Source organism: Lissotriton helveticus, chromosome 11, assembly GCF_964261635.1.
Source record: "Lissotriton helveticus chromosome 11, aLisHel1.1, whole genome shotgun sequence".
Taxonomy (NCBI): domain Eukaryota; kingdom Metazoa; phylum Chordata; class Amphibia; order Caudata; family Salamandridae; genus Lissotriton; species Lissotriton helveticus.
Window position 1 is genome coordinate 936,486,996 of NC_136072.1, and position 26,467 is coordinate 936,513,462.

Genomic DNA, 26,467 nt, shown 5'->3' on the forward strand with positions numbered 1-26,467 from the left:
TGCTTATCAACTGGTTCGCCACCAAACATCCTTCTGTCATAGTTTCTTCGAAGTCCTTCTGGTCTTCTTTTGGCAGTTTGGACTTGAACCTCTCTATTGATTCCCATAAGGCTCTGTCGTATCTACCCAGCAGTGCGGCCGCACTGGAGACCTTCAGCGAAGAGGCAGCTGAATTGCAAACTTTGCGACCCCACGAATCCTGAGATTTGCTGTCCTTATCTGGTGGGACTGAGGAGGAAGCAGCAACTGCATGCGTCTTCCTCGCCGCTGCCACTATCACAGAGTCTGCTGGAGGGTCAGATTTTACAAAAACTGGGTCAGAAGAAGCCGGTTTGTATTTCTTCTGTATGCGGGCTGGCACCGCTCTGATGGCTGCCGGGGTTAGGAAAACGTCCTTGAACGGATCCATAATTCTCGAGCCTAAAGGCAGCAGTGGACGAGATATAGATTTTTTTGTGCAAAGTTTCAAAAATGACTGTCGTAGTAACCTGGGGGACAGACATTTCAATGCTCAGCTTCTGAGCTCCTCTTTGAATGACATCCAGATAAGTACCGATGTCATCGACTGGAGAGGATCTGGAAGTAGGACTATCCGTCAACGAGGGAGAGTAATCCCTTTTGGAAGACCTGGTCGAAGAAGTAGAGGAAGTAGACGGAGTTCTTCGATGTTTACGGTGAGCACCGTGTCTCCTCTCACGTGACCTTCTTGGGTGCTCTTCCCTTCTAGGAGAGCGAGATCTAACCGGATCCTGTCTTCTTGGTGAACGAGATCTGACAGGATCTTCTCTGGGAGATCGGGATCTCACCGGATTTTCCCTTCTGGGAGAGTGAGATCTGATTGGTCTTCTCACAGGTGATTTTCTGGGAGGACTACGCCTGTCCAATTCATCCACCAGTCTCTGGAGAGGAGATCTGTGCTGCAGACTGGCGTACTCATGCATACGTTTGGTAGCCCTTGAATCTCGCCAATGGTCCAATGACTTATACCATCTGAGAGACAGTCTGACCTCCGCAGCCGAAGGATCTGGCTGACGCACAGGAGATCCAGGACAGGACTTCTGGACCTTGAAGATGTTGTTGAGGAGCCAGAAGACTGAAGTAGAATGGCGAGAAGCTGACTCCGTAACCATGATCACAGAGTTGTTTGACGACGATCGAGCCCTTTCCGAATGTCTCGACGTCGAACGTTCTGGCGTCGTAAGTTTTCTCTCGACGCCGAATGCTTTCGGGGAGTCGGCGGATCCAGCAATCTCGACCTCGAATGCCTCGACGGCGATCGATGCGAGGATCTATGGTCTCTCGACGTCGAGTGGTGATGTCCAGTTGTCGACAGAGCCCTCTGTCTCGACGTCGAACGGCGATGACCAGCCATCGACGGAGCCCTCTGTCTCGACGTCGAACGGCGATGACCAGCCAGCGACGGAGCTCTCTGTCTCGACGTCGAACGGCGATGACCAGCCGTCGACGGAGCCCTGTCTCGACGTCGAACGGCGATGACCAGCCGTCGACGGAGCCCTCTGTCTCGACGTCGAATGTCTGTGCGACGACGGCGGAGGGGTATTGGTCACCCTCGATGCCGAACGTTGACAAAACGTCGATGGAGACTGCGTCCTCGACGCCGATCGACGTTTTGCTGTCGACGGCGGAGGGGTCTTGGTCCTTGACGCCGAACGTCGTTTTTCAGACGACGGCGGAGGGGTCACACTTCTCGACGCCGGACGCCGCCTAGATGACGACGGCGGAGTGACCTCCCTCGACGCCGATCATCGCCCGGTTGACGACGGCGGAGGGGCCTTGAATCTCGACGCCGACCGTCGCCCGGTTGACGGCGGCGGAGTCACATTTCTCGACGCCGGTCGTCGCCCGGTTGACGACGGCGGAGGGGATTTCGACGACGGAGCTGGATCCTTCGACATCGTCAACGTACCTGGTCTTCTTTTCGACGGCGAGCCCGCCGTCGACGGTAGTTTTGACGATGAATGACCCACCGGTGACTCTTTCCTCAGCGCCAAGCCTGACGCTGAAGCTGAAGGGTGAGAAGACTTCTCTTTTGAAGATGTTCTAGCCTTCTTGGAGCCCTTCTTCACCGGAGACCTTCCTCTGGATGACCTGTGAGCCTGGCCATAGATGCAAATTCTCTCCCTGTCTTTGAGAGTTCTTCCTGACAGGTGCTCGCAGTGAGGACAGGTGCCTGGATCATGTTCTTCAGGCAGACACAGGATACAAACGTCGTGGTTGTCTGATGTTGCCTTCTTGTTGCCACAAGAAGGGCATTTGTCAAAAAATGAAGGCATTCTCAGCTGAAAATGCTCACTAAACTGACTAAAAAAGACAGTTTATTACTTGACTTGATGTAAAATGTCAAGTAATCAGAAAAAGTTGTTAAGAATTAAGTAATTTTCTGTCAGAAAACAGAAAATTAGCGGAGCTGTGTTACCAGGATCCTTCCTGAAGGAGCTGGAAGGAACAACTGACCTAACTGTCACCCCTGAGGCATGATGGGATACCGGGGGTCATGGGTGCCTTAAAGGCATGGTGTCAGTTTTTTTGTATACAGCTACAGGTTAGCTTTTCAGTCTTTTTAGACTGTGTATTTGCAATGCAGCCTGGGAGCTTTCTATGCTTTCAGGGTGTTATAAGAATTTCTGCTGCTGCCTAAGCATTAAAACAGTTTCTAAACAATCTTTTGTGTTGTTTCTCATGTTTCTAATGCATATTATTACATGTATGGTGGAAATTCTTCACAGCATATTCCAGCTCTGATGTGATTTGGCTGCTATTGCATGTTTTTATATATATATATATATATATATGTATATATATATATATATATGAGTATATATATATATATATGTGGGGCACATATAATATAGTGTTTCCGGGGTCCCGCGTATGGGCGGGAATATTCTAATGCTTATGACTATTGATGAGGATCCCCTGGAAGAGAACTTATGGATACTCATACATGGGTGATAAGGTTAAAATTGCATTGCAAACCACATCTAAATACAAAATGTATACATTTATTAAAAGAATAAAATTGATTTCATCTTAAAGTTAAAAAAATAAAACAAAGTTGAAGCCCTAGAGAAATTAAGGAAAATATGCTGCTTACGGCTGGGCTAACGATTTTACTAAGGTTCAGCGCCTTCGCCACACTGAAATCAAAAATCGTGTAACAGCAAAAACAATGGGCTTGCGAGTATCAGACTTCAGAACTCTCAATGCCTCTGCACAGTGTGCAAATCCTAAATTCCTACAGATTTGGAGAAGCCAGCGCTTCCTTGCTGGTTTATAGCCAGGGCAAAAGAAAAAGACATGAAGCTACGACTCTTCCTCCGAATTGCAAATTGGGGACTCACGCTGAGCAGAGTTTGACCATTTACATGTAAGGACACGGAGCGGCAAGGTGCCCAGCCGAAAATGGACATAAAGTTTCCTTGCAAAAAATGGCTGGATGTCATCCAAGAAGGTTCTATTCTATAGTCATCTTTCAAGAGCAAGAATTGGAGCGTCAACTGGCCTGTGGACTAACAACCCTGTACAGCGGGCTAACTTGCTCATTCGGTAGGCTTTTACCACTTCCATGAGTGAAATTACGGAACGTGCTCCCTCTGGGTTTCTCCACAGTGTTGGTTTTCCCAACGTATTGCATTCTTCCTTTATATGTGCAAACCAGGGGATTTTTGCAGCTTCATGGAAACTCAATATCTCCTTTAATTCTGCTGTATAAGTTGCCAGTTCCGGGGGCACCCATAATCTGCGGCAAAAAGTTAGGGGTCTGAGGCCCAACTCCTCCCCGATAGGTCTAATTCCTAAGTCCTAACGCAAGGGAATGAGAGGAGTACTAGAGGCGAGGCCCAAGATCTGCCTAATAAAATTATTTTCTACTTTGCTCACTGCTCCAGAACAGGAATGCCCCCAGAGTGCTGCAGCCCTGGCCTGCACCGTATAGATCTCTACTATTGGCCCAGCTGGTTGGGAGGATGGGTTTCTCAGTAATTTTGCAACTCATCCAGTGGTCTGGGCTAGCCTAAGCTGGGCGTAGGCAATTTGTGGGCCCTACTCCATATTTTTTGTCAGGGTAACCCCATAATATTCAAACACAGACACCCTTTCCAGCACAATACCGTCCAGACTGGGGTTGGGACGGGTTGTCTTAGTAGGATTGAAGACCATAAACTTTGTTTTAGGAGTATTAATCTCTAATCCCCTACTGTTGCAGAAAGTGGCAAATCTGTCTAGAACCCTCTGAATGCCCATCGGAGATTTTGACAGTAGAAGGGCGTCATCTGCAAACATCATTGCAGGCACTCTGGTACCTGCCAATTTTGAGGCATCATTATCCTTAACCCCCGTGAGTTGGTAAACCAATACATTGACAAAGAGGCAAAACAGGGAGGAGGCAAGCACACACCCCTGCCTTACCCCACTGTCAACCGGAAATCGGGGGGTCAGGTCACCTCCTTTCCCACACCTTACCTGGGCAAAATTATCTTCATGCAGTCTCATAAGTATGTTCAGAAGGTAGGGGGTAATCCCCATATCTCGAAGCACCCCCCACAGCGCGATTCTGGGCATCAAATCAAAGGCTGTCTTCAGGTCCACGAAGATTAAATAGAGGCTGTCACCCTCCATTCTCACCATTTTCCAAAACATAAGTTGAAGTCTAAATATTTTGTCAACGGTTGAGATATTCTTCCTGAATCCGGCTTCGTAAGGGCTTAAAATGTCATAGTCTTCTACCACCCCTGCAGGCGGTCTAGGACTACCCGTGCAGAAAGTTTTTGTGAGACGTCGATCAAACTGATCGGTCTATAATTTGCTGGCAGAAGTGGCAAACCTTTTTTAAAAACGGGGACTATTTCTGCCCCTGCCCAAGTTACAGGGATTGGCATACCCTTCATAATAGCGTTGAATAAAACCCATAGATAAGGTCCCCAAATTTCCGGTTTTTCCTGGAAAAGATCCCCTGGAATCTTATCCAATCCCAGTGCGTTGCCGGGGGAAAGTTTGTCTATTGCGTTTACAAGTTCAGGGAGGGTGAATTTAGAGGCTTCTTCATGGACAGCACTATCCACTATCATGGGTGCATTGTGGTGATGGTCAGGGTCTTTCTTTGTAGCATATAGGGCCTGGAAGTGTACTTTCCATGCTTCTGCTGCTATATTAGGTTCTTGTGCTGGCTTGCCCTCACTGCTCCTTGAACTAACTATGCACCAGAATTCTTTCAGATCTTTATTGGACAAAGCAGTTTTTAGAGCATCCTATCTGTCCATTTTCCACACCTCTTATGCTGTTCTAGTGGTCTCTTCATACAGAGCCCTCATTTGTTTTGTTAATGGCTAGTCCTTAGCTTTGATGGCCTCCAATAAAGTCTGTTTTGCCACACGGCAACTATCATTGAACCATGAGCGAATGGCCCATATTTTCCCCCTTAGCCTGTATCTTTGGAGAAAATACCTCAGCCAACTTGGAGACCAGATCAGCATGTAGATCTCCAACTTTCTCAATGGGGACCTTATTGGCCGCTGATGCAGCCACTTCTCCCAGTTCTACTAGTACAGGGACGACTGCTGCATGTAACGCAGACAGCTTTTCTGGAGACTGCTGTATTGCCCCCATTTGATTCTTCTATTATTGGAGAGGATTAAACTATTATCTTTGTGTTTTCCGCTTTTAACAGGGATTTAGATTCATGGATAATCGCTTTGCATTTTGCCCTTTCCACTAAGGAATAATTATTAGTCCTCCAAATAGTTTCTTGTTTCCAGCACTTCTTGAAATCCGTTTACGATTGTGAGTACCACGAAGCTGTTGAACAGCTTCTGAGGTTTTTCACCAATTTGATGGGTGCCAACTGAAGAGCTGCTTCATTAATCCAATTAAAAACTCATCTGCAGCTTCATTAGGATCACTGCCTATAGTAGGTTTCGAAGAATTCAAAGTCTCAACAAATTCATTTAAATCAAATCTGTCCTAGGCTCTAATAGCTGTGGGCTGACTAGCCTTCCTGTTTAGCTTTGTCAAAAGATTAAGACTGATGCTAAAATGTGCCATTAGATGGTCAGACAAGGTGACGGAGAGGGCATCCTCCCACTGAAATTTAAAGTAGCTTGACAAAATCCCTTCAAGCATGTGTTCTGCAGTATGTTTCGGAGTGGTATTCAGTAGTTTCAGGTCAAATCCCATCATATTATCAATGAGTATTTTCGCGTCTTTATTGGGTGAATATTCCAAACGAAAATTGAAAATCCCAATTATTGTAAAAACAGGACAGTGTATAATGGTATCAAGTAAGTCACTAAGCGCTTCCAAGAATTTCAATTTAGAGCCTGGAAATCTATATATCAATAGACCATAAAACCTTGGATTATTATCCAACAATTGAAAAATAGTGCTTCATAAACAGCTAAATTAACCTGCTCAAATGTGGTTTCATAGCAATCCTTATAAATTATAGCTACACCTCCTCCCGCTTACCTTCCCGATCTAATCTCTTAGTAAGATAGCCCGCTGGGGGTGCCTAGGCTAAATATGGGTCAGAACCCATGTCTGCCCAAGTTTCCGTTAGGAAAAAGATATTTGGGGTGTGTGATTCAAGATATTCAAAAATCTCTAAACTATGCTTAATAACGGAACAAGTATTCAGCAAACCACAGTTGAGCTTACAATGCGTTTTCCAGCACAATACCCTCCAGACTTGGGTTGGGATGGGTTATAGACCATAAACTTTGTCTTCACAGTATTAATCTCTAACCCCCTACTGTTGCAGAAAGTGGCAAAGCTGTACAGAACCCTCTGAACGTCCATCGGAGATTTTGACAGTAGAAGGGTGTCATCTGCAAACATCATTGCAGGTACCCTGGTACCTGCCAATTTTGGGGCATCATTATCCTTAACCTCCGTGAGTTGGGAAACCAATGAATTGACAAAGAGGCAAATCAGGGTAGAGGCAAGCACACACCCCTGCCTTACCCCATGGTCAACCGGAAATCGGGGGGTCAGGTCACCTCCTTTCCCACACCTTACCTGGATAAATTACCTTCGTGCAGTATAAGTATGTTCAGAAGGTACCTTGAATTGTATTTCAGATGAATGTGTTTCAAAATATTTTTTGAGGGATATGATGACTTTTAAGAAGGATATGGAAGCATGCCAGGCTATATGCAGATTAGGCACGCTCTTCACCAAAACGCAGACCGCGTCGGTCAAGACATAAATGCTTACCAAATGTTTCCAAGATTAAGCATAGCCTCTTGAGTGGAAGCAACAAAACTGTGATTCACTGGAATGCATTCGTTGATGAACTTTAGATGACTAGCAGCCATCAAAATTTCAGGGAAAAATTAGTGTTTTAGCGTCTTGCGTGTCGGCTCCAGTTCCTGCTTGTTCCAGCCTGATCCAGTGATACCATAGCTGCTCGGGTTTTCTCCCGATAGGGTTCTCCCGACCAAAAGGAGGAGCAAAAATACCCTATGATAAAGTATGACACCTTAAAGGGTGTGTGAAGGCAACTTTTCAAATTTGAGGAATTTCCCCACTTTCTAGGACATCCATCCTGAGACCTATCTATCTTAGATAAGTAATCTTCACCTCTCTTCTCAAAACTACCCGCAGCCCAGTAGGCCGGTGTACCTCCACAGGAACAGTTACCCTTCAGTGTGTTTGATATGTGTTCTTGGGAGCACGGGTACTGGACCTCCTTTTTCTGCTCTCTGTCCCTCTCCTTGTGAATTATACACCTGGAACAGAACCAGCTACTCAACGCCTCCCATTTCGGCGTCCGCAGCAATCACAGCACCAAAACCACCCTCATCGCAGCCACCGACAACATCCAAACCCTCCTCGACTAAGGAGAAACAGCAGCTTTGATCCTCCTTGTCCTTTCGGCAGCCTTCACCACCATATCTCACCACATGCTGATCGAAAGGCTTTGCCACAATGGCATCCAAGGGGACATGCTCAGATATGGATCACCTCCTTTCTGACCAGAAGAACCAAGAGGATACACCTTTCATCTCTGAACCCAAGGAGATCACCTGTGGTGTCCCCCAGGGCTCATCCCTCAGCCCCACGCTCTTCAAAACATATATAACCCTGCCTGCCATCATCGACAACCAACCCCTCCTCTCACTCACCGACGACCCCACTACTACCAGAACCAACTTCCATAGATGCATGACAAACGTCGCCGACTGGATGAAGTACAACTGCCTGCAGCTCAACACAGACAAGATGGAAGTACTGATCTTTGGCAACAGCAACAACACATGGAAGGACTCCTGGAGGGCATCAGACATAAGACCCACACCCACTCCCTCCAACCCTGCCAGAAACCTCTGAATCATCATTGACAACAAGCTCACAATGAAATCACGGATAAATGCCGTCTCCTCCACCTGCATCCTCACTCTGCACATGCTATGTAAGTTCTTCAAGTGGCTATCCCTACACACAAGACGCACCGTGATACAAGCCCTCATCACCAGCCGACTGGATAACGGCAACACTCTCTACGTAGAAATCGTCGCACACCTCCTACAGAGACTTCAGACCATACAGAATGCTGCAGACGGTCTCATCCCCGGCCTCCCCAGACGAACCCACATAACACCCCCCAAGGCAACTCCACTGGCTCCCCGTACAGAAGAGATGCCAATTCAAGCTGCTCACTCATGCACACAAGGCTCTACACAACCAAGGACCCACCTGCAATAATCACTGCTTGAACTTCCAGCAACCGTCAAGAAGACTATGCTCCGCCTCCCTTTCACTTGCCCACACACCCCTAATCTAGGAAGCAAAAGTGGAGGACTCTCCTTCCACATCGCAGCAAAGACCTGGAAGAGCCTCCCACGCACCTTCAGACCATCACCTCACTTGCGGAATTCAGAATGTCCCTCAAGACCTGGCTGTTTGAATAAGCCTCTGGGACCTGCAAGCACCTGGATACCCTATTGTGTGATTAGCCTTGCTTTATAAATCCAGACTGAATACTAGGGAAATCATTCCCATGGAGAGACCTGAGGGAGAAACACCCTGGAAGATGCTTCTAGCAACAGCCTCTCTCTCTCTGCAGCATATTTGCAATCTCAGGCACTCTCTCTGATAGCATAAAACATTCCAACCCAGATAGACATTAAGCATGCCAACCCTTCTCCTAGCTAATCATACTGAGCCCCTTCATTTGGGAGTAGGACCTTATCATTCAGTCTATCAAGCAAGACACTTCATGGAGCAATGTGAAACACACAATTATAAAGATCTACTATGCAATGCACTGCACTGCAAACTAAAAGAGACAAGAGACCATGCCTAGAGTGAATTATTCCACCTCATAGAAAGACTTGAGCCAGTGACCTAGGTCACTGAATTCATCATAGCCTTCACTCTGTAAAGACTACTTTAGACATTGAATAACATGTTTGTGACGTTGAATAAACCAGAGAATATGGGAAACGAGAGGCAATTCAAGCACATCTCTTTGTTCCATTATTTTCATCTTCTGCCCCACATAATATAGGGTAAGTTTTCAAAACAATGGAACCTAACATAAATAAAGTCGAAATAGTAGGCATCATTGTACTTTTAAAAAAGCAAAGGCAAAAGTTTTATGAAAATTTACAATTTTAGTAATTTTTAAGTCTATGCAAGAATGTACTTGTTCATATTTAACACACACCTTTAGCTGCAGCATCCTTTGCCTCTTTGTTCTGTGCCGCCCGCAGTTCCCGTATCTGTGACCTTATGTGTCCTCTTTCCTCTAGGTCATCTTGCTCCAGCATCTAACAGAACGTGTGAAAACAGGTCAAAACACTGGCATCATGAATTATATAAACAACTGGAGAAAGACACTTGAGCATGCTAAAAGTCTCTAAAAGGTGCGTGTAAAGCAAAATCTGATAATAGAGTGTATCCCAGCCAACAACTCCAGTGGGTGGATTTTTCATTTCCACTACCGAACAATGGAGGAAGTAGGGAGGAAGTAGAGAGGAAGGAAATAAATGGGTAATACATACGGGGTTTCCATCAGTCTGCTGACGGTATGGGGAACAGAGCAGCTACAGCAAATTAGGGCTTTAGGAGTAAGAAAGAGGAATATGATGATGCTAGGGATGTAAATGAGTCTAAAGAATGCTAGGCAGATCATAACATGTTTGACTGTAAAGCTGGAGTATGGTAGCAAGCTGCTTTTGAGCGCATTTTGCATTTTCTCTGATGAGCTACTCTAAGAACCTAAGAGTGTCCTGTAACTTGCAGGTAGCAGGAGTTGCACATGTTCTCAGTAAGACTCGAAATGGAGATTCTGTATTATATTTTGAAGAGCCCCACAATAATGCTGCAAATAAAAGGTGTGGATTAACTTAGCACTAGCTTGCAATGGTAAAAATAAAAAAAGATGGATGGTATCCTATAATGGCGTGAGAATACACACCTTTGTGGGCGTGAACTTAGCTACAGAGCATTTAAAGTTCTGAATAGAGCATTTCAGAATTTCAGAGTCTTCTGCAATGGGAAACGGCTTTTACAACGAAGCCGTTTCCCCGAAATCTTTAACCACGCATGCTGTACAACGCATGCGTGGTTACAACTAATGCCTTTACCACGCATGCCTTTACTACGATGTTTGTAGTAAAGGCATATGTGGTAAAAGTTAAAAAAAAAGGGGGGGGCTTGGGGGGGTCTCCCCCCCAAATAAAACAACTCACCTTAAGTCACGTCGGCATCAGAGTCGATTAAGAGAAATCGGTAAAAAAATCCCGTTTTCTCTTCACGACGTATGATGTCACCACGCAAATAGTCGGTGAAAGGTTTATGCGTGCTAAACGAATTCCGTTGTAACGCATGCGTGGTAAAGGCATGCGTTGCAACGGAATTCGTTGTATCATCATATATTCTTCTGCAATACTCAAAATAACCCGTGAAAACCAAACTTGTGTGTTTTAGGACCAAGCCAAGGCTAGCGTACTATTCCATGTCTGGCAAGCTAAAATATCAGATTGCATCTTCAGGCGAAATGTTTCCTAACCTAGTGGGACCTGGAGACTAGCAGAACGTGAACAAAGATACAAACGGTAAATGCTTGGATGGAAACCCCAAATGACTCACTAGCCTAGCACCGAGGATGGGTAAAGGGAGACAAATGATGCGACTTACAAAATTGCGTCACATGAGGTTGAGTTATTTTAAAATAAATTAATAATTAATGTGTAAGTAGATTAAAAAAGGCCAGAATTCCACAGAAACCAAAAAGGGAAGCAATAACGTAATGACAACCCACCCTCGACACAAAGATTATATTAAAGGTTTATACTGGCAAATAAGTACTAACGGGGTTTACTAATATTTGGTGTTTAAATTATATATATATGTATATATATATATATATATATATATATATATATATATATATATATATATATATATATATATATATATATATATATATTTTCAATAGTGCTCGCTCTACCCGCAACTTCCAGCCGGATTCGCACAAAAAGACGAGGCAGACCCAATTTGGTGCTTTAAATTTATTTTCTTACAACGCCACCAAGATCCTCACGACGCGTTTCGGCAGATCCCTGCCTTGATCACATGACAACATGGTCGTGAAACACACACCTTTTTAAAGTGCCAGTGCAGTTATAAACATAAAAGAAATATTTACATGTGCTGGGGTCTGTCTTTCTATTTCAGATTGTATCAACATTTCAGTTTCTTCATAGTTGTGAAATACAGTTTTATAACTTTGGTGACTCAAAGGTAGATAATATTTGTAAAATACTTTTTTAAAACCAACTAATTGTAAAATACAATTTAGACATTGTGCGGCAGTTGAATAAAAATTATTTGTAAAATATATTTTTTCACAATAATTGCATAAATGCATATTCATATAGGCAGCCTTATTCAATGTGGCCTACAACTTTCTGTTGATGTATGCGCCCTGCCACTCTTGTCTGTGTCAACAGTGTTCATACTCCTCTGTAGAACACTTCATAACCATACCCATCTACCTACTGAAATCACTGAGTGATACCCCTAGTACATGTATATTCCCAAAAATTATTTCTTGTGCTGTGCTTCTACAAAGGAAAGCCCACTAATTCACCCTATTGGTGTCTTATATATATGAAGTGCTTAAAGTGTATAGCTAATAAAGTGCAAACAGAACAAACTATCATATTTTCTTCACCCTTGTATGCTAGTATTAATTTATGAGTACATTTTCAATATAAGTTGCCTTATTTTAATATCATCTAATAGTTTTCACAGTAACTTGGAACGCAGTGCGTATGGACAAACCAGCAATTTTACCTTAATCAAGAACATGGTTCCCACGATTAGCTAAAAACATCCCTTATATTAAAAAAATGCATTAAAAGCTAATTCATGTCTTAGATAAATTGCTCTAAAATCCATATATCATAACTATGTACATAGAAAAAATAAATAACCAATTGAAATCATTCTCTAAAATGTATCAATTAATATCTTCTTCCTCTAAAATACATAACCTTCCTAAAATTCCATAGTTCAAATTGGGCAAATAAACCATTTTTGTAAATTTCATATAGGTACACATATATGCCTATTTTTAATCATTTATGATATGGCTAAACACCTCATTTTTCTTTCTAATTCCTGGTGTTCTGATGTGTGGAACTAATATTCACTTAGTAAGATTTGTTTGGAATATACACGTATTCATGTTGTTGCTAGGCGCTAGTCTAGGTATGTGTGGAAATCCTCACCCATATTCAAGCCGTTAGGCTGTTTACTGTCTAATAGTAATATGTAATGAGTCTCTAGACGACACAGCATTCCCTCCCTATCACCGCCTCTTCTTTGGATTGGGACACTATCAATAAAATAGTATTTGAGGTCTTTTGGCTTTCCCCCATGGTATATTTTGAAGTGACGGGCTACCGGGTAGCTAGGGTCACTGTTGGTAATTACCCTGATATGTTGTAGTACCCGTTGGTGCCCAGGCAGCTTCGTGCTTCCAACGTATCTAAGATTGCAGCTACATTCCAAGATGTATACTACACACTCACTTTTACAAGTTAAGTGTTGTTTGATGAGTTAGGGTTTTGAGCTGAAAGCAGTCAAATAAGATGTTTTATTGATGCCAAATGTGCACGATTTACAGCTAATGCATTTGAAAAACCCCTTCCTTGCCTTAAGCCCATCTGGGTTGCTTTTACATTCAGGGCTGCTTGTTACCAATATATCTGCCATGGATGTAGATTTTCTGAATGTTATGGCAGGGTGCTCGGGAAGTAAATTGCCAATAATGGGGTCATCTTTGACTATGTGCCAATTGTCTTGGACTATTTTGCGCAACGTTTTATGTTGACGGTTATAGGTGAGTAGGAGTCTTGGGGCCTCTTCTTTTATAGGTGACATAACTTGTTGAGTTTTTGGGGGTATACTGGCTGATTCCAAAAGGTCTTCCCTGGCCCTCATCCTATATTTATGAATTGCGCTTTTAATAGTCTTGGCACTATATCCCCGGTCCATGAATCTCAATTTACTTTACTGTTGATTTTTGACAAGCTCAGCCTCACTACTGCATATTCGGCGCAATCTCAACATCTCCCCATAGGGGATACTGTGTATGAGGTGTGATCGATGCGCGCTAGTCGCATGTAGTAATGTGTTTCCGGAGGTTTCTTTTCTAAACAATGTAGTACAAATCTTCAAATTCTCTATTTTAACTAGAACATCTAAGAATGAGATTTGTTCACTGCTTATGTGTGATGTAAAATTCAAGTTCATATTATTCATATTTAAAGTGGCAATGAACTCCTCTGCCTCTTCCTTAGTTCCATTCCATTCAATCATTAAACCATCAATATATAGCAGCCACGATATTACCTTGTCATTATATGTGTCCCCATGTTGCCTCCTAAGGACCAGCTCCTCCCACCAGCCCATGAATAAACATGCATAGCTGGGGGAGAAGCTGGCCCCCATGGCAACACCTTGTACTTGGCGGAACATTTGTTTCTTGAAAAGGAAAAAGTTATGTTCCAAACAGAAAACCAGCATATCCATAAGCATCCTGATATGTGATGTAAACTCTATTCTATATATATATATACTTACGTGTGATTATCGAATACCAGTCCTATGTTTGTGTTTACTGTTTTACCACTTTAAAACTATGCCTCTCATTCAGCTTTCCACGTGATCAAGCCGTTTTACGGTGAAACGCGTTGTGGAATAAACAGCACTTTCAGACCTTCCGGTGTTTACTTCTTCATTTGTCCTGAGAGCGTGCTTTCATAGTTCGTTTGGTTTTCTCTGAATTCAAATTGGTCGGCTTTACTCCGCCGGCGTGCACGCCACCTTTCACGGGTCGCTGAGATCCAGAAGGAGTTGCTTTCGTTGTATGGATTTACTTGGAGGATCTCGTTAAGGACCGGCCAGCGCTATTGTTTGGGGAATACAGAAAGAAGGAGGTGCATGTCCGCATAACATTTCCGGACTGAAGGTAAGCGGGAGTGGTGACTTTCCGTCCCTGAGGGGTTGGGGGGGTGTGACGGACAACGGAGGTTGCCTGCCATCACTCAGACACTCCGGGGCAGCGGGGGTCGCCACACTTGCAACAGTACCTTGGGGATTTGAAACGGACTCCGACACACCTTTAAATTGTGACTGGCATAACGCGCACGACCTACGCGCGGTTGCACAGACTATTACAATTCCCCAATAAACATTTTGGCAAAAGGAACCCAGCATACACACTGGGGGGACAGTGAGATATACACCGGAGACACAGAGTTTTGGTGCTGTTTAAATAAGGTTTTCCAACATGGAAGAGGACGAGGAGCGTGCAAGAGTTGCAAGGACACTATTCACAAGGAAAATATTTCCAAGTAACGTGACAAAGGGAAAGGAACCAACTACAACAATAGAGCCGGTTGAACATAAGTTAAGGCAATTAGAAAAATTGAAAAAAACGGAGATCACTAAGTGGTGGGAAGCGACATCCCTACAGCATTATGTAGAACAAAACATGGTACCTAGGGGGTTGCGCATATTCACTACACCAACGTATGAAAAACCCAATCCATTGATGTTAGAGGAGTGGTCCATTAACTCAGCAAATAGTTCACGCAGAATGTTGGAAATCCTAATCAAGTATGCATGGATAGACCGTGAGGAACTCATCAAAGAGATAAGAGAACTCATGGAAGAACTCAATAAACTGATGGAAACAGAAAGTTTGAACATGAAACTGAAGCCCATACAAGAAAGACTATCCAAGCACGAAGAAGAAATAAAAGCGAGAAAAGAGAGAAAACTCAATCGCGACTACGCTGACTATGACAGCGGTAGGATACTTACATTCAGCCATAAATATGACCACTTATACAAGGATGACATCACCGGCACTATTGTGGTGGAAGAAATGGAAGAAGCGACAACTCCAAGGGCAGAGGAGAATATCACCAGCGAAAGCGAATCAGATGTCTCATTAAATATAACGGCACCCGCCAAAGGAAAAAAGCAAGTGACTTTTTTAGACGAGTACCGGACTCTGAGAAGGGGTCGTGTAACAACGAGGGAGACACCGGTACCGAAGCCCCGAGGACGAGGAAAAGGAACACGCGGAAGAGGACGCGGAAGGGGAAGAGGAGCAACAGGAGGATACGAATCAGACAGCGATGGCAAAAAAGACAAGGGCTATGGCACAGTGGGAACCAACAAAGGACGTGCCAACAGGAGAAAGTACTAGTAGATAACGAAACGGTAAATATGACCATAGTAAATCTATCCAAAAGAAAACTTAACATGATAGAGAAAAAAACACTATGCCTAGGCCTGTCATTTTGTCCCTCATACCCCTCACGATACACTGACAATAGAATTGATTTATTCAAATACACCCGCAAACTTAAGCTCAAGAAGTGGTACAAACTTAAAGGTGATACAGGCCATATCGGTGCAACATCAGTTGTCTCCAATGCATATAACTTTGATGTAGGAGATTGTGACAATTTGAACATGGTCATGTCATTAGGCATAAGCGGTACGCAAGCAGAAAGATCGTGCAGCAACACACAGTTACTGACTGAATTGGAAACTGATATGTTTGCTACACAAGATGCAATGGCAGGCAGCACCACACAGTTACTGTCAGAATTGGATATTTGTACTGATGCAGCAGCCAATACGGATTTTAAGAAAAAATCTAGTTTCTTGCCAATACTGCCACATGATAACATTGATGTCTTTCAGGACTGTGTTAACAAAAGTCTCAACGAACTTAGACATAAACACTATAAACGCAGATCCAACGAACAATCCAACATGACCTACAAACAAAGACAGGCAGTGAAATCTCTCATGGAGGATAAAACTATAATTATCCGTCCTGCGGATAAAGGAGGGAATATTGTCCTGATGGACAAAGATATGTATATTACAGAGGCAAGGAGACAATTGTGCGACAAACATTTTTATGAGCCCATTGAAATGACTCGTTATCATGACAGTGTCACTAGTTTGTGGGATTTGTTATTTGATTGGAAGGAGAAGGGCATTCTTACGTGGGAGGAATTCGAATATTTAAAATGTGATTACCCAGTCCTCCCGGTGTTATATTTACTGCCCAAAATACATAAGAATGCCACTACACCCCCAGGGAGACCTATTGTGTCCTCACGTGGTAGTGTGTCGGAAAGAGTATCCAAGTACATTGATCATTTCCTGAGGGAGTATGTGATGGAACTCCCCAGTTATGTAAAGGATACTAAAGATTTTTTGAAGAAAATTGAGGACTTAAAGTGGGAGGTGGGTTACGTGCTGATAACCTTAGACGTTCAAAGCCTCTACACCATAATTGACCACAACCAGGGTTTGCAAGCGTGTGAATATTTTCTCAAAGACAGGCCCATCAAGTACAGGGAACATACACGCATGCTTCTGTGTATGATACAATACTGCCTCGAGAATAACATCTTTTTATTCAATGGTGAACTGTATAGGCAGGTCAGTGGCTCAGCAATGGGTTCCTGCTTTTCACCCAGCCTGGCCAACCTATTCATGGGTAAATGGGAGAAGGACATCCATTCTGATCCCATGCTACAACAAGATTTTGGAAATGTAGTTATGTGGCTACGCTACATTGACGACCTCTTCATTGTGTGGAGAGGTACGTTAGAAGAGGCAGACTTGTTCATCAGCAAACTTAACCACAATGATGCAAACATTGTCCTCAGTGGGAATAAAAGCTTGACCGACACAGAATATCTCGATGTTAAAATTGAGATCATGGACCACCAGGTGCATACTAAACTTTTCCGCAAGGCCACGGCCGGAAATAGCGTTTTACACGCTCTTAGTAGCCATCCTGAAAGTCTAAAATGGAGCATTCCATTCGGCGAATTGTTGCGGGCAAGACGCAATTGCAACAATGATAAGGCTTACAGAGAGGAAAGCATGGTCATATTGGACAGATTTAAGAGCAGGGGTTATCCCAACTGGGTCCTCAAGAGAGCCAAGACGAGAGCGGACTCCATAAAAAGGGTTGACACCATTTGTGATAAACCTAACGATGAGGGTGATGAGGACAATGTGACTAGACTTATCTTGACCTACAGCACAGATTTCCAGGCTGTTAGAAAAATAATATCCAAGAACTGGGAAGTCCTAAAAAACGATAACGTGATTGGGAAAGAGTTACCCAAGAGACCCAGTATCACGTACAGACGAGGCAGGAGTATCAGGGACATGTTAGTCCACAGTGACATTACCACTTATCCCCCAGCTAATGTTCAAGGTTTAGATGGTTTCTTTCCCTGTGGCCATTGCAAGGCCTGCGCCAACAGCAAATCTTGCAAGGAAGTGTCCTACAATGGGATCACCAAGAAAATTACCCCATTTCTAACATGCAGCTCTACATTTGTGGTATATGCAATCATTTGCACATGCCACAAATGGTATATAGGCAGCACCACATGCATGGCCAAAAAGCGCATTTTGGAACATACGAGAGCCATTACCAACTTTGACCCCAAATACCCTGTGGCAAGACATTTTAAGGAGCACCATTACTCCAATGTCAAGAATCTCAGTTTTATCATTCTAGAACAGATACCATTGAATCCTAGAGGAGGCAATAGGGTTCTAAAACTCCGACAGAGGGAATCTAGATTGATTATAGATTTCCAGAGTAAGACTCCGGGGGGTCTTAACCAGGATGAGGAACTGGCTGTGCATTTGAAGGAATGAGCATTTATACATATGAGTATGTGATCTGTAAAATGTATTTACATTGCACGTCCTTTGTTGTCTTCCATACCTTAAGATATTAGTAGCTCTAGAGATATCATTTACTTGTATGTTAACATGTCTAGCTGTTTCATGTTGCATTACAATTTTAATCATGCACATATTTATTTTGTTGCAGGAGCAAGAGAGGGGCCCTTTTTCATCATCACTTCACTTCACGGGAATCCTCCCTTCTCTTCTCCAGCGTCGGCACTTTATGGGCACTTGACTGTTTGAGAGACAGATTATCTATAGGACGGTATAATATTTCCACTGTGTATTCGAGCACTTGCGAATACTTGATCGGGCCCTTGTAGAGCATGAGGTATGTGCTGTTTGTTTTTTGATTTACAGAGGAGGCGCTCTGTTACAAATAACATTCTTGGACTGTGAAGGCATTTGCCGTTCTGTACGCTATGGGCGGCACAGGGGGCGGGGTCCGGCGGGACTCTACTGCCACACGATCGGCACAATTCAGTGCAAATATATGCAGCAATTTGGGGGTTATTTTACCTGCATATCATATGCGCAGATTCACAGACTTCCCCACAGTGTTGGGATTCATATTATATGTTTAATTTTGGTTTGCGATAATTTTCGATATTACCAGCTATTCATATGTGTTTTAAGGTTCAACAATGCAGCACCTCTAATACATGCCCGCTTGTGAATTTAACATGCGAGTTTATGTACAGTTGGGCAATTTAACTTACGTGTGATTATCGAATACCAGTCCTATGTTTGTGTTTACTGTTTTACCACTTTAAAACTATGCCTCTCATTCAGCTTTCCACGTGATCAAGCCGTTTTACGGTGAAACGCGTTGTGGAATAAACAGCACTTTCAGACCTTCCGGTGTTTACTTCTTCATTTGTCCTGAGAGCGTGCTTTCATAGTTCGTTTGGTTTTCTCTGAATATATATATATATATATATATATATATATATATATATATATATATATATATATATATATATATATATATATATATATATATTATGCTTTGCAAAAAAATTCTATGTAAACGTTTACTGTGGACGCCTGATGTATCTCCATCCAGCAAACTAACTCGAATGAGGGTTCGTTAGCCACCTACAAAACTGCCTACGATTGTTTCGATTTCTTATTACTGTATTATGCTTTTTTTCCCCTTTCTCTTTTGCTCAAAATTAATAAAAACTTGAAAGAAATACACGTAGGATTTGTCTTTGGAAGTGAAAGATTCATGTCAGAAAGGACATCAAGGTATACGAGCAAGTCAGAAGGAATAGAAACTAAAAATACAAACAGGTGAGGGAACAAGGCAGGATTCGAAATAAAGCTCTAGTGGGAAATGTATAGTTTGGCACGAGCTAAAAAAATCGTCAGCAAATATCATCACTAGCTGCATACAACCAGGGCAGTCATGACATATATTGCCATTGGGCTGCTTTTTTGTGGCCTACGTGAAATGAGTTTGGTTATCTCAGTAAAAGAGCATTTTGGAAAAGCCAAACAATGTATTTTCGTGAAGAATTCATAGAAAACATTGGCTATAGAGCAAAACATGCTACAGACATTCGCTAACAAGAACTTTTTAAACAGAATCAAAGAAAGCCCAATTCCACATTGTAGAGACAAGCCAAGACTCCTATTAAGGCCAGTTTCCTCTAGGAAGAAATATGGAAAGTGCCAGTGTCAAACCAGTTTTCACAATCCCTAGAATGTAAAGCACTATGGCAAGGTCAGTTCAAGTTCAACAATAATAATCAGGATATAAAGCGTTTGGAATGCTTTGTTTTTTATATTGATTCTTTTAAACAATAGGCCTCTCCTGATAGGTCAGCTGCCTATGGACTGTTGTGATGGAGCAACCTGCCGATGTTTGGAACCTGTGACATACAAAGAAGACAGAAACGCCTGTAGCAGGCATATTGATCTGTCTTACTACGCTTGTATCGTGTGCAACTACAGTAACTTGCTGAGCTCCGTCACTAGGATTACAATCTGGGTCCTAACTGCAGGATATATGAAATTCTCTTCAATAGGTGCATCTATGCAAAATTGAGTGACTGGACTTAGAACACATGATCTTAACAATGCATCTTCACTCTATGAATTCTCTCACATGCACTTGAACAAGAAACCTGGCGATTACACACAAAATTCTGCAATAAATTCATGAAAATAATATGGCATCTCACTTATATTTTAACCTGCTACACAAAGAACTCGTTACAGAATTACTAGTTAACTTTTCATTTGAACCTTTATCAACAATGAAAAAAAGAGTAACTGAAATTGCTATGTACAGTAGCTAAACGACATACTTCATAAATGACAGTTGCAATCAAGTAGTAGCTTATTAATTTGGATTGGTAAATACGTATATGGCACTGAAAACAATCAGCTGAGAGGGCTGCAATTTCGTCTCGAATTATAGGCTGTATTATGTTTCGATAGATTGTATTATCTATGTAATGTAGCTAAAGATATCTCCAGGCAATTCCATAATATACTTTAGGAAATGTTGACTTAATTTTATTTGCAAGATTCACAACATATAAACTCTATTTTCTTTTGCTTTAGTTGCCTAAAAAAAAGAAATTTGCCGTAAGTGTACAAAATGACATCTAGATATAGTGTGCTAAGAGTATTCTCGTTGGGAGTGTGAATAATGTGATGACATTTTGTGTTCTAACTTTTTTAATAGATCTCGCCTTTAGACCCGATGTATTGAAATGCTTGAAGTTGGTTTCCGCCCCCCTCCTCCCCCCGCCCCCCGAACCCATGTCCTTGCTCATCATTCAATGGCTTTTTTGCCTACGCAATTTTCTGCTCCTGGCTTTCCTCCCTAACGTTTGTCTCACCCACAGGGGGATTTCGGTGGCATTGTGTTTTGAGTGGATGAGTTGTATCCTTCTACTGTTGACTCACAGAACTTGCATTGCACTGCAGGAGGGATTATTTCCCTTCCTCTTTCTTTCTCTCTCCCCCTTCCATCCCGCTCTATCCCAGCTGCCGCCAGCACCCCAGCCACTATTTGTGTCCCAGTGTTCGTCTGTCACTAGTTGCTAATTCAGCACTCCGCGACAATCTTTGAATGGTTTAGAGACCATTCAAAGATGACCATTTGTGCATGTGCCCATGTACAGCAGCCATTTTTGAATACTTTATTCTGATACTTTATGAAAAACCATTCCATGATGACCACCTATGTGAGGGCACGCACGTGCATAGTGGGTATTTTGCATTGTATTTCATAAAGCATAACAACATTAATTCTAATAGGGGCACTGAATGTTGTTGTGCTTCATGGAAAAAACATTTCAAGATGGCAGTCAGGGGAACTATGATTTTGATATAAATATGGCAAAATCAAAACAAGCATGGGCAAAGCCATAAAGTCTGCACCTTCGGTGTCACAGGTGAGACCTACTAGCTTTTCCAATCCTTGTTTTATTTCTTCAAAGATGAACTTAAAAAAAATCTATTTGAATGTTGATGAGAAATGAGCCTCATTTAACATTTTAAGAAACTGGAAACATTCACAAACATATTTCACAATACTCTGAACCAGGAAAATACACGGATTGTTTTCTATTTGGGCACTTGAGTTTAAAGGGAATAAAAGAGACAACTCTTTGCGAAAGAAAAAAAAAACCTCACAAGTGAAGCTACCTGACTGAGTACGATAAAGGCCTCGAGCTAGACAGTAGCAATTAAGGCAACCAACACAGAAAAATAAGACTATTGTTTTATTGTGTGGAATGAGAGAAAAATACTGCTTTGCCAGGTCTCTTAAAGTTATTAGGCAGCCTAGACATTAAAAGAACACTTAATTATTGCAAGAAGGAGAAGGGAGAAACCTGACTCCCAACCAAAAAATAAAATCTTACTGTTTGAGGTGAATTGGCCCCTCAGGGTACATGGCAGACAAAGTATGATTCACTTGGGAATAAGAAAGTTGTTTCTACAATATTTGCAAGTCCACCCTTCTCAGGAGAAACGCTGAATATGAAGTGCCGCTACACAGAGGATATAAGGGGAGATTCTGACACCACATAACCCAAGAATCTAAAACTCCTACCCTCTTCATTGTTAATTCCTCCAGCAGAAGTTCAAGTTGTAAAACTGTGAAGCTAACTCCACAGACAGGATTTTAAGCATTAAAACAGCCTCAGACAGCAAAGCCAAATAACATACTTTCAAGAAATCTCCTGAAAATAGAAACATTAAACAACATTAAACAGCCCAATAACTGAGAATAACATACATGAAGAACTAAAGCCAGAAAGGGTCCATATCCATCAGAATGACCACACTTCAACTTCGGGCGAATTGCTTTGCATGCTTTCAGTACATACATTTCTACTCGGGACTAGGCTTGGCGAAATTCTCATTAAGCAAAATTTTACATCATGAAATGTATGACAAATTAGACAAATTAGTGAAATTACGCCATAATGCCATGTAACGAAAATCCAGTTCAAGTCAAAACCAAAATTGAGATGCACAGAAACAATGAGATCGGTATGAACACTTTTCCTATTATCAGAAAGAAAGTACCATAGACACTGAGAGGCTACTGTACACACAGTAGCAACTTTCTCTTCCTGTCCTGAAGACTCCTACATCTGCTTTGTTCTACCCTCGGTCAATTTCTTCTTTGAACAAGATGATCTGTGCTGGATCAAATGGTACCTACCGACTACAGTGCCTACAGTCAAGCTGGAGCCCCGCAGGGCCAAGTTATTTTTTAAATATTGTCATTAAATACTTACACCATACGAAGTGTAAGCCACAAGATGTAAAACCAACTTGGAAGACGTAAATGTCTTCACCATTAAAAATAATTTTAATTCACGGATTTTCGAAACGACTAGCATGTGTTTCTGTTCACCATGTGGAGATAAATATCCAACCAGAGCCAATGACAGACTATGGGGTGAATTACCAAAGGCGTTGTTGGCTGATCCTAAATTGTGGAGAGTAGCGAAATAAAACATTAATCAGTCTTCATTGGGCCTCTCAGGCCACCAGATCTCGGTGTCACTGCACCTGATGCACTATTAATAGCCATGGTCTTCCTCCCAATCCATGTCTTGGCTGCTTTTTTAAAAATTCATTTTAGCCAAATGTACATTTATTCAGTGCATTACTGTACAGTATGTTCACTTATGTGTCCATATTCAAAACCTGAACAGAGATTTAGAAGATCGATCTAGTAAAATTAAAGAATGCATACTTAAATTAAGGCAACATGAATGTTGTGGAACCCAATTCAGTCTTTGGGAGCTGTCGACTCTATAATTTTTACAATTATCTGAATGCATAAAAATGATGAGGTTGTTTTCTTTTCGTTTGTTTGTTGCTGGATGGATTAGCGTTAGGAGTAGTCCTTTTTTGAAGCTGTTTGTTTGCTATTGGACGGCCTGGAGTTAGGAGTAGGGGATCGGGAGGGGATTAAGTTGTGTTAAGGGATAATAGTGGCACATTTTTGGGAAAGTGGAGGCCTAGGGACATAAATAAAATGTCTCCATTTACTTGTGTTTTCTTTGTGAATTTTTTACATATTTGTGAATCGTTTTACTCTTTTGCTGTTCTACTGCTGGGGCCTAACATGCCCTAAGGAAAATAAGTTACTTACCTGCAACTTTAGTTCTTCAGTATTTAAATCTTTCATAGATTCACATGCTTGAATCATTGCCCATCGTGGAGATGGGAGTCCCCGGTATAGCAAAACAGCAATGCAAAGTTGGCATAAACTAGAAAAACAGGCCTAGGCCCATTTCAGTTTTGTAACATATCCATCTCCTTTTGTAAAAGCTGACCTTAGCCAATCAGAACACCTCACTTTCTAGAAGTTTAGACCTTCAGATTTTCACAGCAGTATTGCCACATAAAGGTCTCACAAGGTGACCTTCTCTGGTGAGGAGGGTGGGTCGCATGTGAATCTATGAAATATTCCAATACTGGACAACTAAAGTTACAGGTAACTTAATTTCTCACTCCAGTATTGGAACTTTCATAGATTCACATGCTTGAATCAGAGTAGTTCGCAGTTAGGAGCACATTTTTGTTGTAATCATCTTTGAATAAAATATACATGCTGAATAATAAAAGGAAAAGGCACATTTTCCAGTCTTAAACCCTTAATCATGCCCAAACAAAGCATTTAACGATAGGCATCGAAATACAGATAAATATATACACATATAGTGTGTCTCTGTTGAAAGAGATACGCAGGGAGTACATTCCACGTAGCGAAGAAAAGTGTCCTCGAAAATGCTAGGGCAATCACTAAAGATGAACACGCCTATTCAGTGGCAAGGCACTTCATCGAATTTCATCAAAATAGGAGTAGCAGACTAAGATGTTCTGCATTGACCAAATACCACATGAGGAGCTGGGTGGAGACCGAGTGAGGTCATTAGGACAGTTGGAGTCTAGGTACATAATTGAATTGGGGACAAAAGCACCAACAGGGCTTAATACCGAAGAGGAATTATGAATACATGTAGGGGGAGCCTTACTTGTAAACATTATATCAAATTTAACAATAAGCATCAGGTCATCCTATTTATCCACAAGCGCAGGTATACAACAGTGAATAACCAAAGACCGCTGATAATAGTGATAGTTGTAGGAGGGGAGAAACTAGACTAGATGTATGTAGTTTGCAAATGACAGTATTTTTTTTACTTCTTTAAGTCAAGGCACAACCCACGGAAACAGAATTGAGGTTTTCCAAATTAGCCCATTAGGTCCTTCATGCTTTACCATGTAATGTGGTTGTCGCATAGCCCATCCTGGGCTTGATATTAATCCAGTCATAGATTCAATGCAGATTTACTGGAATATGAATCTAAAATATAAGACAACATTCCCCTAAAAAATTCTTGCTAACATTTTTCAAAAAATGATTTTGATTATATAACAATCTGTTTGAATTTAAGGGTAATCCCCTTCTAACCCTGTAAACATGCAATGTGTAGTACTTGTTCTAAGTTGGCCGCATTATATAACACACTATGAATTGATGGGGACAGGCTGAGTGCTCTTTTTATCTTTATTTTCAATTTCGCGGTCACATGTAATGCGCTGCCGAGCCAATGAGATTAAGATTTATAATGAGGGAGCTCACTTCGATGAATTGACATCGCCTAACACCAGGAGACTTAAACGCGTTTGTTCGTTTATTTTTGCACATGGTTTCTGCATGAAATAAACCTCTAAAAATATAAGATGCCTGGAGTGCTCAGCGCTTTCTTTTGATGATGATGGATGTTAACACGAGTTCGCCCTCGTGTGCTGAGGCACCCACTGTGAGGAGAGCAGCGGCTGCTGCGAGAATTCACAAAACAAATATATATATATCCTGGATCCGCCCTCTCTGATGTGGCAATTTGTGGCAGAACGAGGGTAACCAAATAATTGTAAGTGTATCTGCTCCTGTTCACTGTAAGCTCTATCTCACCAGCATGGATCAAGTAAGGTGAAATGCATTAAGGACTTTGTACCCAATGTGGCGGAATACATCGACTAAAGACTTACTAAGTTCATAACATTGTGTTTGACTTTACATGATTGATGAAATGTCCATGCTAACAGAGCTTTGTTTGAATTATAGTGGACAGCATTCCAACCAATGAGAGCGGAAGAAAACCTACAAAAATTAATGCTTCATGTAAATCCACGCTAAGGGCATTGAGAAAGACATATTGTTGTCGAAAGGGGTCTGCCATTTCAACTAAATAAAATGGATTATTGGGAACCCGTTGAGTGCTTTTATTTGATTGACAATTTGAATTTCGTGCAGCCAATTGCACGCATGGAAGGCACCAGTTTGTTAGTGTTCGAAAAAAAATATATATATCAAAATACACAAAGTGGGGATGAGAAACTGAAAGACTAGAATAAATAAAATATTACCAAAAAATGTGCGAGGTTCCTACAAAGTAAAGGAAGGAGGGATGAGAAAGAAAGCTCATCATTATTGAAACAGGTTCCTCAGTACCGCTTGACCCACTGCATTGTCACTGCGAACCAAAGAATTCAAGCAGTACTGCTTGGTAAAGGTGTGGATACTCTTTCAGGTCGCCGCCCTGCAGATCTGCTGTAAAGGTACACCAGCAAACAGGGCTGTTGAGGCAGAGAACTCTCTAATAGAATTTGCTCGGACTCTCCCGTGGAGAAG

General features: G+C 42.1%; 1 protein-coding gene across 4 annotated transcripts in view; it reads right to left on the reverse strand.

Annotated features, from left to right (window-relative positions):
* The window catches only part of SMTN (smoothelin), a 1,119,422-nt gene that overhangs the window by 643,105 nt on the left and 449,850 nt on the right, over nt 1–26,467 (reverse strand). For all 4 annotated transcript variants that reach the window (XM_078667269.1, XM_078667270.1, XM_078667267.1 and 1 more), the window contains exon 7: nt 9,686–9,788. In XM_078667269.1, the coding sequence (XP_078523395.1) occupies nt 9,686–9,788 (103 nt within the window). The remainder of the gene's footprint in view (nt 1–9,685; nt 9,789–26,467) is intronic.